General features: G+C 49.8%; 1 protein-coding gene across 2 annotated transcripts in view; it reads left to right on the top strand.

The window, feature by feature from the left end:
• The window catches only part of UNC5D (unc-5 netrin receptor D), a 91,183-nt gene that overhangs the window by 30,722 nt on the left and 44,811 nt on the right, over positions 1-15,650 (top strand). For both annotated transcript variants that reach the window (XM_042024875.1, XM_042024876.1), the window contains exons 2-4: positions 6,824-7,042; positions 11,741-11,884; positions 14,496-14,599. In XM_042024875.1, coding sequence (XP_041880809.1) covers positions 6,824-7,042; positions 11,741-11,884; positions 14,496-14,599 — 467 coding nt within the window. The remainder of the gene's footprint in view (positions 1-6,823; positions 7,043-11,740; positions 11,885-14,495; positions 14,600-15,650) is intronic.

Raw genomic sequence — 15,650 nt, forward strand, 5'->3', positions numbered from 1 at the left:
ACGTCTATTAATACTTAATGGTCCCAATTTTCTCAGCAAGTCGGTGTTACCTGAAGGAGCAGAAAGAGCTGCAGCACTCCTCAGTCCAGTTTTAATGAGCTCATCAGGGATTTAAGGCTCAGTTGTTGAGAATTGCACTGTGATGTCTTACTCGGCCACTGAGTGTCCCTAAATTGTAATTTCATCATTTACTATCGCCGTGGTCTCAAGCTCTCAGCATTGGAATAAAGGCCCCATTTCTGGAGCTTGGTTTCTCATTCAGCCTGTATGAAATGAAGCTGAGTTTCTCTCTGAGCTCCTGTTGTGGGGTTTTTTTTCCAAATGAGCATTTCCATATCGTTGTCTCAGTAATTAAGGTTAACTGAACCCACGTCTCATCAGAGACACAGCTCTGGGAGCAAGGCAGGAATCCACATGAGCAGGTGAAACATGACATTTTTAGTAGGAGAGGAGTTAGTCTGGGGAGTCCCCTCCTTCCCTCGTTCATCCATTTCTCCTGGAAGCTGCGGTTGTCCGCGCTGGGCAGGGGGCTGTGGTTTGATTTCAGCCTGGGAGGACGCTCGGGGTGAACTCTGTGCTCTGCAGGCACTCTGCTGGGCAATAAATGGGATTTTTGATAGTTCTGGACAGAAATGCTCCATTCAGGGCTCCTGGGGAGGAATTGTTGGGTCATTCATTGAGCGGCAGAGCAGTGTCCCCAGGAGAAGGGGCAGGGCAGGGTCGTCACTGGTGTCACTTTGGACACTGCGGGGCTGTGGTGGAGCTGCTGGGTGGTCCCTGAGGGATGGAGCCTCCTCTTGCCTCTGTTCCTGCTTCTGGATCTCCCCTGGCAGCGATCACAGCCCCTGATCCATCCAGGACAGCCCCTGGCTCTCATTTCCTTGGTACCTTTATACATAAATCTAAAATAATCCCAGGAGGGCAGTGATTCACGGCTCATTCCCCATTCCCCGTGTGTGGAACCGGCTCTGGCTAAAAGCAGGGATCTGTGGGAGGGGAAGTTCCTTTTGTGCTGGGAATTGTCCTGGTGCAATCGGAAAGTGGTGATTCCAGCCCCCCAGTCCCCGTTTTCCAGGCTGTAATTCCCTCCTGGCAGGGGCTGATGGTGGAGTTTGATGCTCAGCAAGGTCACTGTGCTCGGGAGAAGTTTGAGACTCCTCACACACCCCGTGCTGGGGGATTTTCAGTTACGGATCCATCTGTTTGGGATGCTGGAGAATCCTTTTCCTTTTAAAGATTTATATTGCTTGCATGCTGCTCAAAGAAAAAAAAATCTAGATTGTTAAATAAATGTATGAACGAGTAAAAGATTCTTCAAGTTCGTAACCCCCTTAATATTTAATAAATGCAATATATCATTTTTATAAATATGTATAGCTCAGATATAAATAAATTTAGGATCCAGAAGGGATTACAGTGGGATGCACATTCATCTCTGTGGCACAGGAAGGGCCAGGAATGTTTTATCAACAAATTAATCCTCGCTGGGGAAAATAAATGCCCTCCCCTGCTGCAGCCTGGGACGGGGTGGTTGGTGGAAATTCCTTTAATGAATTCCATGGGACTGGAAGTGCAGCCCTGCATGGAGCTCCAGAGTAATTCTGGCAGAGTCAGAGGAGAACGAAGGCTGGAATTTGTGGGTAAAGGTGGGATAATTTAAACTTCCCTCTATTTTGCAGGAATAAAGGTGTGAGTGAGTGGTGCCTCTGCCAGGGGCACAGGGATTGAGCAAGGACTTGGGAGCTTTGGGAGAGGAGACTGGAAAGAAGGAGAAGGGAGGACTGGGAAAATGGCCTCGCTCAGGGGCAGAAAAGCCTTTCCAGAGGAGCAGTTCTGTGTGTGCCAGAGCAGCCACAGCCCCGTTCCGGTGACACCCGGGGCCTCTGTTGGTGCCACTCTCAGGCGGGCTCTGTGTGAGGAGCGATTTGGGTGACAACGTTGGTGCTGCTGGTGGTGAGAAGCTGGGGCGAAAAGGGGCTGTGGGGGAAAAAGTGCCCGAAATGGGAGTCCTGGGGGGACAGAGCTTTTCTGCTCCATGAGGGACCCTGGGTGTGCTCCTGGCGGGGAGAGGAGGAGCTGGCCAAGCCTTGGCTTCCCTTCCAGGGACAGAGGAGAGTCCAGGCTGTGGCAGGGGCTGCTCCCAGCTCGTCTGTCCCTCTCAGACAGCCCCAGCCCTGATTCCAGGCAGTGTTTGTCCCCTTCCCTTCCCCACAGTCACTTCCAGGCTGGCTCTTGAGCCACAGGGAATGGAGGGAATGTCCCCAGGTGTGCTCAATCCATGGTCCCAGCTGGAGGAGCCCAGGTGCAGAGGTGGAGGTCTCGAGTGGCAGCCCCAGTGGGTGTGTCACCCTGTGCACTCGGCAGGAGAAATGAGATTTTTAACACCCAGATAAGCGGGGTTCGTTTGCGCCTGAAGATTCCCAGCACGCTGCTTGCGCCTGATGATATCCCAGATTTATTTCCACAACTTATTGCACATTCATTTTTTGGAGTTTCCATTGCGAAAAATTGCCGGGAGGGATGGATTTTGTCTTCCTCAGCTGGCAGAACAATTTTCCACCTGTCGCCCAAATATTTGATGGGAAGGATTATGGCAGAGCCGCTGGAAGTTTATACTTTATATCCATGGGAAGTGGGAGGGTCTGGAGAAGTTAATGCAGATATCAGGGGCTGGATTGCCGAGGTGGAGCTGCAGCACTTGTGAGTCCCAGCGTGGGCTGGGAACTGGGGAGAGACTGACGGAAGCACAGGAATGAGCTGGGCTGGGTGCTGGGGTTTTACAGAATCCCTGGCTCCCCACCAGGGCTCCATGGACGTGCTGGGTTTATTGGGAGTTCATTGATTTACTGAGGGTTCATTGATTTCTTACGGGGTTCATGGGTTTATTGAATGTTCATTGGTTTATTGAGGGTTCACCGATTTACTGAGGGTTCGTTGGTTTATTGAGGGTTCATTGATTAATTGAGGGTTCATTAATTTATTGAGGGTTTATTGATTAATTGAGGGTTCATTAAGTTATTGAGGGTTTATTGATTAATTGAGGTGTTCATTGGTTTATTGAGGGTTCACTGATTCATTGAGGGGTTCATTGGTTGTTGGTAGTTCATTGATTAATTGAGGGCTTTTTGATTAATTGAGGGCCTCATTGGTTTATTGAGGAGTTCATTGGTTTATTGAGGGTTCACTGATATACTGAGGGTTTATTGATTTATTATGGGGTTCATTGATTTATTGAGGGTTCACTGACTTACTGAGAGTTCACTGATTTATTGAAGGATTCACTGATATATTGAGGGGTGTTCCTTGTAGGGAAAATGTCACTATGCAGTAAAAAATCCACTGTATTATTGGGCAAAGGCATTTAAAGTTCATTAATGAAACCAAATCTGGCTTTTTTGCTGTACAGCAGCCAGGAAAAAAAATCAAGAATCCTGCTAAAAGCATTAAAGAACTAGGAATAAATGGAGATGAGCAAGCTGGTGTGGTGGAAGATTCCCTGCCCGTGGCAGGGGTGGAATGGGATGAGCTGGGAGGTCCCGGTGGAGTGGGGCTCCTCAGGATTTGGTTCTGTGTCTCCCAGTCTCTCCTGTGGCTCTCCTGTGCTCAGTCCTTGCTAAATACCCTGTCCTGGGGCGCCAGCAAATCCCTGAGCCAGGGGAAACAACAAAGGCTTTAAAGGATTCCACGTGGGCAACAAAATCTGCCATTTCCATCAATTTCTGAGCGACTTCCAAAAAACGCACTTTGCGTGGGGGCTGGGGTCATCTGATTAAGCAAATGTAGGCAAATCTCACCGAGTTGCTTCTCTGACTGAATAATGACTCAAATTTCATCATGGAAACTGTTCCAGGCAGGAGGAAATTCTCTATTCTGGAACAGGCTTTTTATTTTTCCATCCCCTGACTTCCCTGGCAAGCTGAGCACACGAGGGAAAGGCACTTGACTTTATTTGGTGCTGGAGGAAATCCTGGCCCCAGGGGGTTAAAGTCCAGCAGGAATCAGAGGTGTTGGATACATGGAAGGGGAGGAATGTGAATATTTGGAATATTGGCCACTCCAGTTGTGTTTCTGCTCCTGAATGGGCCTGTCCCAAGGAGGGGTTGGGATGTTCAGCTGGGAAAAGACTTTTTCCTTCTGGATTGGGGGCAGAAAACGTCCAAACCAGCAGGAAATAACCCAGTGCTGCTGCCAGGATTTGTAAATTCAGGGGGCTTGGGAAGAGGAGGCCAAGGGGGAGGAATTCCTGAGCAGGACAAGGAGGTTGGAGGGAACTGGGATCGGTTTTATGTGGGAATGGCCCCTGAATGGAGGAATCGCTTCAGGGCAGTCAGAGAAATCAGGAAAAACCCAAACCCCCAGGCAGAGAGGGAAAGCAGCTCCCTCTGCTCCCGGGGCTGCAGGGTCAGAGAGGGAGGAAGTCAGCCCCGTCTGGGACTTTTAGAGCTCTGTTTTTCTGGTACCATCAAAGTGTAAAACGGGTTGTGTTTAGAAACCTCGGAAAAGTCCTTGCACAATTTATTGTCGGATTTGTTTGCATTTATCATTATTCACGTGGCTTGTTAGGGGCGCTTCTAACTTTTGGGGGTTTTTTAATATAGAAAGATAATGCTGCCGACTTTAAATAATTCATAATTTGAAAAAAAAAGTTCAGAACTCACAGTTTTTCATTGGTTTAAACATCTCATTTTAACATCTAAATTACCCTAATCAGTTTTGAAATATTGACTCATCCCTGTCTGTTGCTGTCCACATTTCCTAATATGCTCTGACAACAGCAGTGTGTTTATTCCAGAGAAGAATTTAATGTTTGTTCCTGACTTTTTTTTTCCCCCTCCTTTCTTTCTCATTTCTATTATTGTCATAAAAAGATTTAAAGTCCCTTTTGGCCTCGTGTGCAGAGCATAAAACACAAAACCCTTCCTGAAAGGTAATTTTCCAGGAATGAAAAGCACAAGAATTGTGTGTCAGGCTTTGCTCCTCTGTCATTTGCTGCTGCTACAAAACAGCTTTTTTTGTGTAGCTCCGAAGGGCCTAAATCCCAAAACCTGACAAGGAAAACCTCGGGGATTTGCAGTCAGCCCCTGGGAAAGTTCCAGCAGCTTCCAGGGGAATTTGAATTCGAGTGAGGGCACAGCAAAGGTGATCACAGAGGGAGAGGCATTAAGGTAAAATTCTGAGTATTAAGGGCACTTTGGGAGAGGCTTTGCTCTGCTCAGCAGCTCCTGCAGGTAAATGGGTAAAATGTTATTTATTCGGGAATGTTGTGCTGATTCCACCTGGAGCATGAACGTCCCGCAGAAAGCAATGCCTGGCTGAGGCTGCTGGGGACGGGAAGTCATTCCTGCTTGTGTGTGCTGGGGCCTTGGCTGGCTGGATTTTCGAAAACGATGAAGATGTTCCTGGATTTACCTGGTCATGTGAAAGGATTTCCTTGGGAGGGAGCCATTCCCAGCCCCAAAAGCTCCCTGACACCCCACAAAAAGCCAGACCACACAATCCAGACAAGACCTGCTGGGAAAAATTCACCCTGGATTTCAGTGGGGCTGGGATTTCCTCCTCCGTGCCTTGCCCTAAATAGCAAATTCAGTGGAATGGCGCAGGGTCAGGGGAAGTTCTCCAGCTGGGTGATCCTTGTGGGCTCAGCTGCTGCTCTCCCTGCGCACGGGGGGTGCTGCTGCCTTGTGGAGCCTTGACGGGAGCCTGGGATTTCCCATGCCCCTCTGAAATCTCATCGTGACGTTTTTTGTTATTTCCCGTAAAGCTGGGATTTAATAAAGCCTGCAGGGACGCAGCGTTACTGGAGATTGACAGGATGGAAATGGGCGTCAGCGTTCAGGAGTAGAGCGCTGAAAGTTCTGATAATATTTTATAAAGCACCCCGAGAAGGGGTTTAAAGCACGGAACTCGTTTGAAGGTGGCTGTGATTTCCCAGCACAGCTCGGGGAGTGTTTGCACACACAGAGCTCCGTGCTGAGGGACAGCTACCTGGATTTAACAGAAATAAAACAACGTTCTCATCATTCTGTCATCTCCCAGACACGGGAAGGGTTCAGTTTTCCTTCACAGCACCACAACTTCCCTCTCATCTGCCTTAATTTCATTGCTTTGGGTTCAGTCAGATCTCTCGTGCCCTCAGCTGCTTCCTCTCTGATCCCGGGCTCCCTTCATCCTCACACGTCTCCTCTGTTATCCAGACTGGGTGTGCTCAGTGCTCTCTGATCTTCCTTCAGAAATCAATCCCCTTCCCACTTAGATTTGTTGCTTTCCTCTGAATTTTCGCCAAAAACCGACGGAGTACTGAAATAAATTCCAGCATTGCTGGAGATCAATGGGAATTTCCCAGGTTTGACAGGAGCAACGAGGATTTGACTGGATGGGAGTTGTTAGAAAGGCAGAGCCTCTCTTCCAGAGCCTCTGGAGTTCAGGAACTGAGGCACCCAGGCTCATCCCCTGCTGGAGGAATGCCCTTGGCCCCTGATGGCAGCTGAGGATCTGAATTCTGAGAGGATGTGTAGAAGTGGTGAAAACTTCTACGTTCACATTCTGCAGCTTCTGAACCCTCAGTTCCCCACCTGTGGGGCAGTTTTGGGATGGTATTGATGCTGTTTTGTGTTTGACAGTCCTTACACTTCAGTTATTTGATTTCTTTCCTCTGTGTGTGTGTCCTTGCAAAGCCCAGCCTGGCAGCTGCTGAGCTCTGCAGGTGCTCCCGGGGTAAAACCGATCTTAAATAAGACCCAAAGTGGATTTTTCACTCCAGCAACAAAACGAGACGGTGGAAAAAACCACGAAAAATGTGAATTTTCCTGTCGATGCCTTTCAGGAAATGAGAACAGCGAGTCCCTGCCCGAGTCCATCCCCTCCGCCCCGGGGACTCTGCCCCATTTCCTGGAGGAGCCGGACGATTCCTACATCATCAAGAGCAACCCCATCGTGCTGCGCTGCAGGGCCGTGCCCGCCATGCAGATCTTCTTCAAGTGCAACGGGGAGTGGGTGCACCAGAACGAGCACGTGTCCCACGAGAGCCTGGACGAGGCCACAGGTGAGCCAGGAGCCATGTCCGGGATAGATCCCTAACCTTGACCCTAACCCTAACCCTGACCCTAATCCTGACCCTGACCCTAATCCTGACCCTGACCCTAACCCTGACCCTAATCCTGACCCTGACCCTAACCCTGACCCTTACCCTAACCCTGACCCTAATCCTGACCCTGACCCTAACCCTGACCACGCCAGGGAGCTCTGCAGGGAACTGGGGTTCCTCTGTTTCAGTTTGTAGCAGGAGCTGGAAATAGGGAAACTGCAGTTCTTACGGGATTCCTGCTGGGTTGAGCCCCGGAGTTGCCCCCAGCCAGGGCAGGAACTGGGGTGGGAATAACCCAACCAGGAGAGATCCACCGTGTCCAGCGCGTGTGGAAGAGAAGAAAATGAGAAGGGAGAGATTTGGGAGTGGTCAGATGTGATCAGCTCCAAGCAGTGCCTGTATCTTTTGTCATTTAGCAGCATCCTGATAACTATTGCACACCAATTTAATGCTGTGCTCCACAATGCTGGGTGTTATGCTTTTCTCCCCTCTCCAATCCCAGCATTGCTAGGCAACCCCCAGCCTTGGCAGGAGCTCTGTGTGTACAACACCTTCTCCAGCAACACAAGAAATCCCTTTTTTAGAGGCAAAAATGCCATTTAAAAAGAAGTTGCACCTCCTAAAGTAGTGCTTGGCATTCTTTTGAAGTGACACATTCTGAAGAAATTTCGTATTAGAGGGGTTTTTTTTATAAATGCTAATCTGAATGAATTTTAATTTTTTACAGTTACCTTTTCAGAAATAATTTAATAGGCATAACCTTTACTTCTAAAGGCCCTGCTGAATCAATATGGGAGAAATGTCATCCCTAAAAGCTTTCCTTCCATATGGTTACAGAAAATCTCTCTGTGAGTGCTGCAATTATGTTTTCTAAGCTTTGGGTTAATAACAGAATAAACCAAGATTGGTAACAGGAGCTTAAGGTTGAGGTTTGAGACTCAGAGGGACAGGGTTGGGATCACGGAATGGTTCGGGTTGGGAGAAACCTTAAAATCCACCCAGTTCCAGCCCTTGCCACGGGCAGGGACACGTCCCCTGGCCACACAAACGCTGCAGGGTCGGGTTTATTAGCCCAGGGGTGGAGGTGCCCCAAAGGTCAGGACCCCAAAAACCAGCGTGGTGCAGGCAGGGCAGGGTCCAGGTGTTCCCAAAGTGCCAGAGTGGGCCTCAGAATGGGCACAAAAATGCAGGGAGAGGCAGCACTGAAGGGAATTCTCTCACCATGATCCATACCCACAGCCAGGAATTAGTTTGGAACTCCTCAGCCTTCAGTGAGCAGCAGCCTGTTGGGGATTTTGGCATTAATGTGCAATGCCCTCATTTCTGGAGTCCAGTCTGGGGCACAACCGAGTCTGTCCCCAAGCACAGCGCGGGTCCTGCTGCCCTGGGGGCTCCAGCTGGGAACAACTGCACTGGGATTTGTGCCAAAAATTGGGCTTTTGGTTAAAGGGGGGGTTCCAGGGCCTCACTGCACTGAAGGGCTCTGTGCCTCTCCATCCTTCCAGTGCTTGTGTGGGATCAAAATTCCAAGAGGATGTGAGGAAGTGGTGAAAAATAGCAACCAGAACCCCAGACCGGAGCAGATTTGGTGCTGGATGAAGGGAATGTGTCTGAGCACCTGTGTGGGTTCCTGGCAGAGGGGCTGCAGTGCCACTCGGGGGTGTCCCAAGGCAGGGTGTGCCCTGTCACCCTGAGGAGCACTGAGCCCCATTTTTCATAATTTTGGTTTTATGGCAGGGGAATAAAAACCTCAGAGTAGCCCAGGAGTGTCTGTGAGCCCGTGGAGCAGCAGCAGGAGAGGGAGGGTTTTGTAGGACACTGCTGCTGTCTGGGAACGTCTGGAAGGCTTTGCCTGAAGTGTCCCTGTGGTGGTTTCGCTGCCCTGCCTCTGCTTTTCCTGTTTATTCCCAAACGTGGCAGAGCAGGGACTTTGTTCTCATCAAGGGAGAGCCGAGCTCGTGGACGCTGCTGTGATGGAAGTGTGATAGTGAGGGGCTGGTGAATCCCCTCGGCTGCATTTCCTGCACACTGCCCTGGGCACTCCAGAACCTGCACAGGTATTTCAGGTCGGGGTTTCAGCAGAGGCTCGCAGAGTTTGCTTGTCTGATAACTGGAAGGATTACAGCAATAACTGCTGTCAGTGTTTTTCTCATTTAAACAAATAAAGCTGACAAATGCTGAAGTTCTCTGCAGTTCTGTTATGTTTAGTACACGGAGAGCAATTATTCATCTGCTGCCATCGTCGGTCTGCGTGCAGCTCGAGCATCCAGCAGAGCCCATTAGCATATCAGTGCCACAGCCAGCACTTGATATTCTGCACGGCTCTACTGTAAAACAAAAGATGATGGTTCTAATTTGCACAATAATTTAAAGGGTTGGGCTCGCAGTGCTTATTAGAGTTATTGGAGTCGCAGGTAAAATGTTGCTGTTGTTTATGAGGTGCCTGGTTTTATTTGCACGGATTTTTCACCCGTTGTCACTCCCCATGAACGATTTTCCCGGCGTTTCTCGAGGTGCAGAGGGGAGGTGGATGTGTTTGCTGGTGAAATACAGGGGTGATAAATGAAGAATATTCCTCTCCTCCCAATAGGTTTGCTTTCTGTCGTTGTTCCTAAAACAAATGAAAATAGATGCACTTTCTCCATAAACAAAGTATTACTTCCCCCAAACACCCCAGGTTCTCCAGAGGTCCCGTCCAACCCCAGCAATTCTGAGATTCTGCAGTTTTGGATGCATTTATTTTGTCTATGGGTAAATTGGGAGGCCTTTAAGAGGATCTGAATTCCTACCTGGCCCGTTCTCAAAACGCTGAACTGCCAGCTTCCCCAAACCGTGTGCTCTTTGTTTGCCACATTAAATACAGGCTGATTTATAGATTAATTAAACGCCGTGTCAATGAAAGGAAGAGCCAGGCTGGAGAATATTCCGCCTTAATAAATCTGGAGCTGTAAATGCCTGAATTCACTGACGCCTGCTCAGAAATTTGCAGCACCCAGGAGCCAAGAAATGGCTTCGGCTTCTCCAAAATTCATCATCAAGTGATGATTTTTTGCTTGGTGTCAGAATCCTGTTGTTGTGAGCAGGGGCTGTGCTGGGGGAGCTCCCACACCTCTGCTTCTCTTTGCTGCTTCCCAAAATCCTCAGAGCAGCTCAGGAGCAGAGGGAGCAGGACCTGGGTGTGTGAGTGGGGTCAGCACAGCTCGGGCTAATCCAGGGAGGGTTTTCCCCTTGGGAAGCTGCTCCTTGGAGGTGGGAATGGCTGGTGGGATCCCAAACCCTCAGCCAGGGCAGCCCTGCTCTGTCAGCAGCACCCAGATCCTCTCTGAGGGAACTCACTGGAGCTTCTCTTACCTTAAACCTGAACGGATCTCTCAGCAAAACATTTTTGTGCCAGAATCCAAGGATTTATGGCTGGCAGAGCTGGGATGGTTTTGTTGAGGGGGTGCATTTTCCTGGCAGGGTCTCTGGCAGAGCCTTTGTTCCTCCGGGTTTGTTGTCACCGTGTCAGAAAATAAAGGGAGGCTTTGTAAACAGCTTTGTTGAAAACAGCACCAACACGGGGAAAACAAAATGTAAATAAAAGCAGCCAGGTAAACTGTGTTTGTTTGTTGCAGGGGGAATAAATATTTGAGGGGCTGAAGGGATTCTTGAGACAACTTGGGGAGCTGTCAAGGGTCTGTCCCTGTCTTTGGGTTTCATTGTAAGCCAGGCTTAATGAAAAGGAGTAAAAATCCCCTTTGCCTGTTGCTGGAAAAGTATCAAATATTCTGTATTTTTTATAGTATTTAAAGCTTGTCTGAGTTTCCCCTCTCTGGAGCATCCCCAGTGAATCCCGTCCCCGCTCTTGCCAGAGGAGCACATTGACTTCCCAGTCCTTTGAGGAGCGGATGCCCAGCTGTTAATGATGCCTGAGATTAAGTGGAAGCCAATTTTTATGGAGTTCAGGTTTAGAATTCTTGCTGCTTTATAAACTCCACAGGCATGAAATACGGTGAGATTGGGTTTGCCTCCATTTCCAGTGGAGGGGAAATAACTGTCTGGGGACTGCACCGGAGGAGAGAGGAGGAAGAACAAGGAGGGATTGTTTTCTATTTTCATTTAACGTTTTCCCGACTCTCTCAAATGGTTCCCAGTGCCTCTGAACCCGGGTTTGGATTGGATTTCCTCTCCCAAGGCTGTCATGCCGAGGTGGCTGCAGGTCTGGGGAATATCCCAGGGGTGCAACACCAAAGGCGTGTGAGGCTTCTGGAGGTCTGCAATTTACCTTCAGGCTCTGTCTGAGGGAAATGCTCCTGCTCTGAAGGGCCACGGTGCTCAAGGGAGGTTTTCAAGGGCACGGAGATGTCAGACTGAAAGACATTTTTATTGTGTGTGATTGAATTCCAGACAAACATCCTGGGCGAAGGAGGCACCAGAGATGGGGATTCTGAGGGAGGTGTTGAGTGTTGCAAAGACCCCAGCGTCACTCGTGGGACTCAGTGCATTATGACCTGCTCATCTTACAGAGTTTAATTAGTGGCAATTCGTTATTGTGCGAGTAATTACAGCTTTGCCCTGATGGAAAACCTTGTTTTGTTGATTAAAAGGACAGGTTTGGGTCCCCTCGGCCTCACCCCCGTGCCTGTCCCTGCTGATCCTCTGCCTCTCCCCGCTCAGGGCTGAAGGTCCGGGAGGTTTCCATCAATGTGACGAGGCAGCAGGTGGAGGATTTCCATGGCCCGGAGGATTACTGGTGCCAGTGCGTGGCCTGGAGCCACCTGGGCACCTCCAAGAGCAGGAAGGCGTCCGTGCGCATCGCTTGTGAGTAAATCCCGCTTTTCTGGGGGGTTAAGGGGTGGGAAGGCTGGGTTTGGGGTTAAATATCCATGGAGGTGGTCAGGCACCTCTGTCTGTACAAACCCTCCCCACGGGATGCTGCAGGAACATCCCAGGAAGCCACAGGTGTCAGCAGAGGAAAAAATATCCCTCCTTTCTTGGGACAAAGCCATCCCAAAGAGAGCCGAGGCTGCCACGGGAACCCTGGCATTCCTGCAGGGCACTGAGCTGGTGTTGGCGAGAACAAATGATGGAGCTGCTGTCCATGGAGACATTTAGGGATGGGGGATGATCTTCCACTTGTGACATCCTTGATGTGCTGTGGCATCGTCACTCAGCACCCACAGACCCTGCTGGGAGCTGCAAAAGGGGGAAATGCACCAAATGCCCCCAGAGGGACAGCAGAGACACAACCCCAAACACAGCTGTCACCGTCCAGGCCTCAGGCCGTTCTTGGAATCAGACCTGGGGTGTTCTCCTGACAGAACCAGAGCCTGACACCAGCAGGGAATTCAGGGATTGCTTCCCCCAGTCTGTGGTGAGCCCTTTCCCGTTAACCCCCAGCTCAGGTCTCCCCTTTGCAGTCCTGGGAAGCCTGCAAGGACCTGGGAGAAATGTTCCCTGGGAGAGGAGGGCTGGAGCACAGGAGAAGCCCTGAAGGGAGACTTTCCAGGGAGTGTTCCAGCACTTCTTGACAATATAAAATGGTGTCTTCTAACAGGATAAACATTAACGGGATAAAACAAACATTTGTCAGAAGTAAAAGGACGGTGTAAGGAAACCTTCATTTCATTAATGGCAGACTTTTTTTGTTGGCTGATTCAGTCTGAATGTCTAAATACGTGTAAATTCAATTTTTTATTTCACTGCATTAACTGTCATAACACTGAGCTAATAATTCCCCTGCACTGCCGAGCTGAAAGGACCTTTATCTGAATTGAATTTTTATTGACTTTTCTCTGCACTGTGATTTCCCAGCCCCACAAAATGGCAATTTGAGCCAAGCTCAGCAGGAGCAGGAGGAGCCGTGTGCTGGGGCTTTTAAACCCCTCACTGTGGGACCAGTTCTTCTTCCCAGTGCCCCAGAGACCCCATTAACCCCACACTGCTCTGAAGAGGCTCTTCAGCTCAGCCTGGAGTGTTCTGAGGGTGCCTGGAGGCTTTGTGTGGGAGCTGAGCTCCTCTCTGCCCGCTCCTGTGCTGTTCCTGCTCAAAGCCGAGTGTTTTGATGGGAAAAGCAGCAATTCTGGGGGGCAGAGGTGAAGGGGCTCCTCAGGCACAGCAGGAGCTGCAGAGGGAACATCCTGGGGCACGGATTTATGGCTTGGGGAAGACCCTGAGGAGGATCAGGGATGAGACCCTGCAGGTCCAGTCTGTGGCAGAAGCCAGAACATCCTCACAGCGCCCCTGTGCACTGAGGAACTGGCGACTTTACTTCATCCTTTTTTTTTTTATTTTGCACTTAAATCCCCAAGTTTCTGAATTGTGAATCGAGTCCACAGCGTTGCAGCACTTTATATTTCTCCAAAGAAGCAGGTGAGTATTTCTCTGTGATAGTGGGGAAGGCAGAGCAAACGGATCCTGCTCTGTTTTTCATCCTAATAAAGGCATTTGTAGGCACAAGCGCAGCCCGGCTGTTAATGAATGCCTTTTTAAAGAGAGCGCTGGAAAAGATATTGGTTATCTGGGGGGGGAAATCGACATTAACAAAGAGTCATGGAGAGGAGAGTGCAGGCACTGAGAGCATCTTTGTGCAGCGAGCAGCTGGCTCAGATAAGTCCTCAGGCGTTCTGTAAAATATCTGGGAGCGCTGGGGAGGCGCTGCAGTGCCAGGCTCTGTTTCATCAGGTGTGAGCAAGGCAGGGAGTTGAGTCAGTAAATCCCCACTGTGGAGCCTGAGACAGTGGGGAGGCGATGGGAGTTCCTAATGGAACACCTCAAGCAGCAAGGCACGTTCCTGAGGCTTTGCTTTGCTTCCACAGCAAGGAGACTCCACAGATTCCTGGGCGTGTCTGGGATCCAGTGATCCCAGCTGGATCCAGCTCTCTCCATGTCTGTTCTGGTCTGCCCAGACACCCAGAGGTGCTGCAGCAGCTCTGAGACATTTCTTAACCTCAGTTATCACCTGGGCAGCGGTGTCTGGAGTGGAGCAATTTGTCCCCAGCGTGGAACTAAGGTCACAGGTTGGACCTGATGATCTCAAAGGTCTTTTCCAACCTAGTTCATTCTGTGATTCTGTGAATTGCTCCCAGCCCCTTCCCCCTCTCCCTGCAGCTTTCGGGGTGAGATGTGAACAGATCAGAGTTATCCGGCACTGCTCTGAGCAGGCCAGGCCTGGAGTCACTCACCCTCGGGATTCCACGTGGTTCCTGCGTTGAGCTCTCCAGTTTTGGGATGGGATGCACGGCTGGAACCTGGGCTGGGGATTCTGGCACTGCTTGTGTCCAACACAGACGGGTTTGGAGAGCGGAGAAATGGGAATGCAGCTGGAGATGATGGGATCCAGGGATCCAGGAGGGTGGCTCAGCCTGCAGCCCCCACGGAGCTTTGGGGCAGGAATGCCAATTGTGATGAATTCTTGTGTCCAACCCTGCAGATCTACGGAAGAACTTCGAGCAAGACCCTCAGGGCAAGGAGGTTCCCATCGAGGGGATGATTGTCCTGCACTGCCGGCCCCCTGAGGGTGTCCCCGCAGCCGAGGTGAGGTTTGGGATGGGGACAGGGGGCACAGGAAAAAGCTTTGGGATGGGGGAAGGATGGGGGAAGCAAAGGGCTCAGCTCCCGTGGGGTGCTGGAGGTGTTGGTCCCAGTGCTCTTCTCCCCAGAACGCCTCAAGTGTCTTTTTTGGATTTGCTAAGTTTTCAAAAGCATGGCTTTTTATCCAAATTCTAGACTGTTTGCTGAGAAATCCTGGTTTTCAGATGGTTTTCAAGTCCTGTTCTTCCAAACCAAAAGCAGATTGTTGCTTAATTTCCCAGGAATTACTTTTCTCCTCGAAAAACAAGACAGAGAAAAAGGCAAACCTAAAAATATTACAATAAATGGTTGCTGGGGAGAGAAAATCTGCTGCAAGTAATAGTTTGGTGGGGTTTGGCTTAGCTTTAAACAGGCTTTTTGTGATGAGAGCTGGATCTTAACAGGAAAACAACGGGGATGCCTTAAAACGGCAATAACCAGGCTGCTCCTGGAGGGAGAGGTTTGAAGTCGGTCGTGTTTAAAAATCTGCTGCAGGGGCTGTAAAAAACCCAGGGAAATGTTGCATTTCTGATTGCACCCTGCAGTTCTCCCCAGCACCTTCAGGGGAGTGAGAGCAGGGATCACTCAGGGGTTGTTTCTGCCACTTATCCCCAGTGTGGCTGGGGTTGGTAAGAATGGGAGGAAGAAAGGAAAATTAACTCCGGAGAAATGTGTGCTTTTAGTTAATGAGAAGGGTCTGGAGCAGCTGTCCCTGGAAATAAAGAGGAGAAATGCAGAGACACCATCAGGGAGGCAGAAGTGCTAAAGGAGAGGAAAATGAGGCAGAAATGGGCTCAGTGAGTGGCTGGATTGGTATCCAGGTTTCTGGTGTGCATTACTCTGTCAGTCCAATTTCTGCTCCGACCTTCTCCTCGGCTCCGTGGCATTTTCACTCGTTACCAGAAAAATGGATGTTGCATTACAGAGAATTGCCAGAATTGCTGAATGTGCGCTCTGGAAAATGGATCTGTTTTGTAGACAAAACAAACCCCCAAAGGTGTGGCTCCCAAAACAG

The sequence above is a fragment of the Corvus kubaryi genome, unplaced genomic scaffold (genome assembly GCF_017639235.1).
Source record: "Corvus kubaryi isolate FWS band 111438036 unplaced genomic scaffold, C.kubaryi_AGA036_p1.0 37265, whole genome shotgun sequence".
In the NCBI taxonomy this organism is placed as follows: domain Eukaryota; kingdom Metazoa; phylum Chordata; class Aves; order Passeriformes; family Corvidae; genus Corvus; species Corvus kubaryi.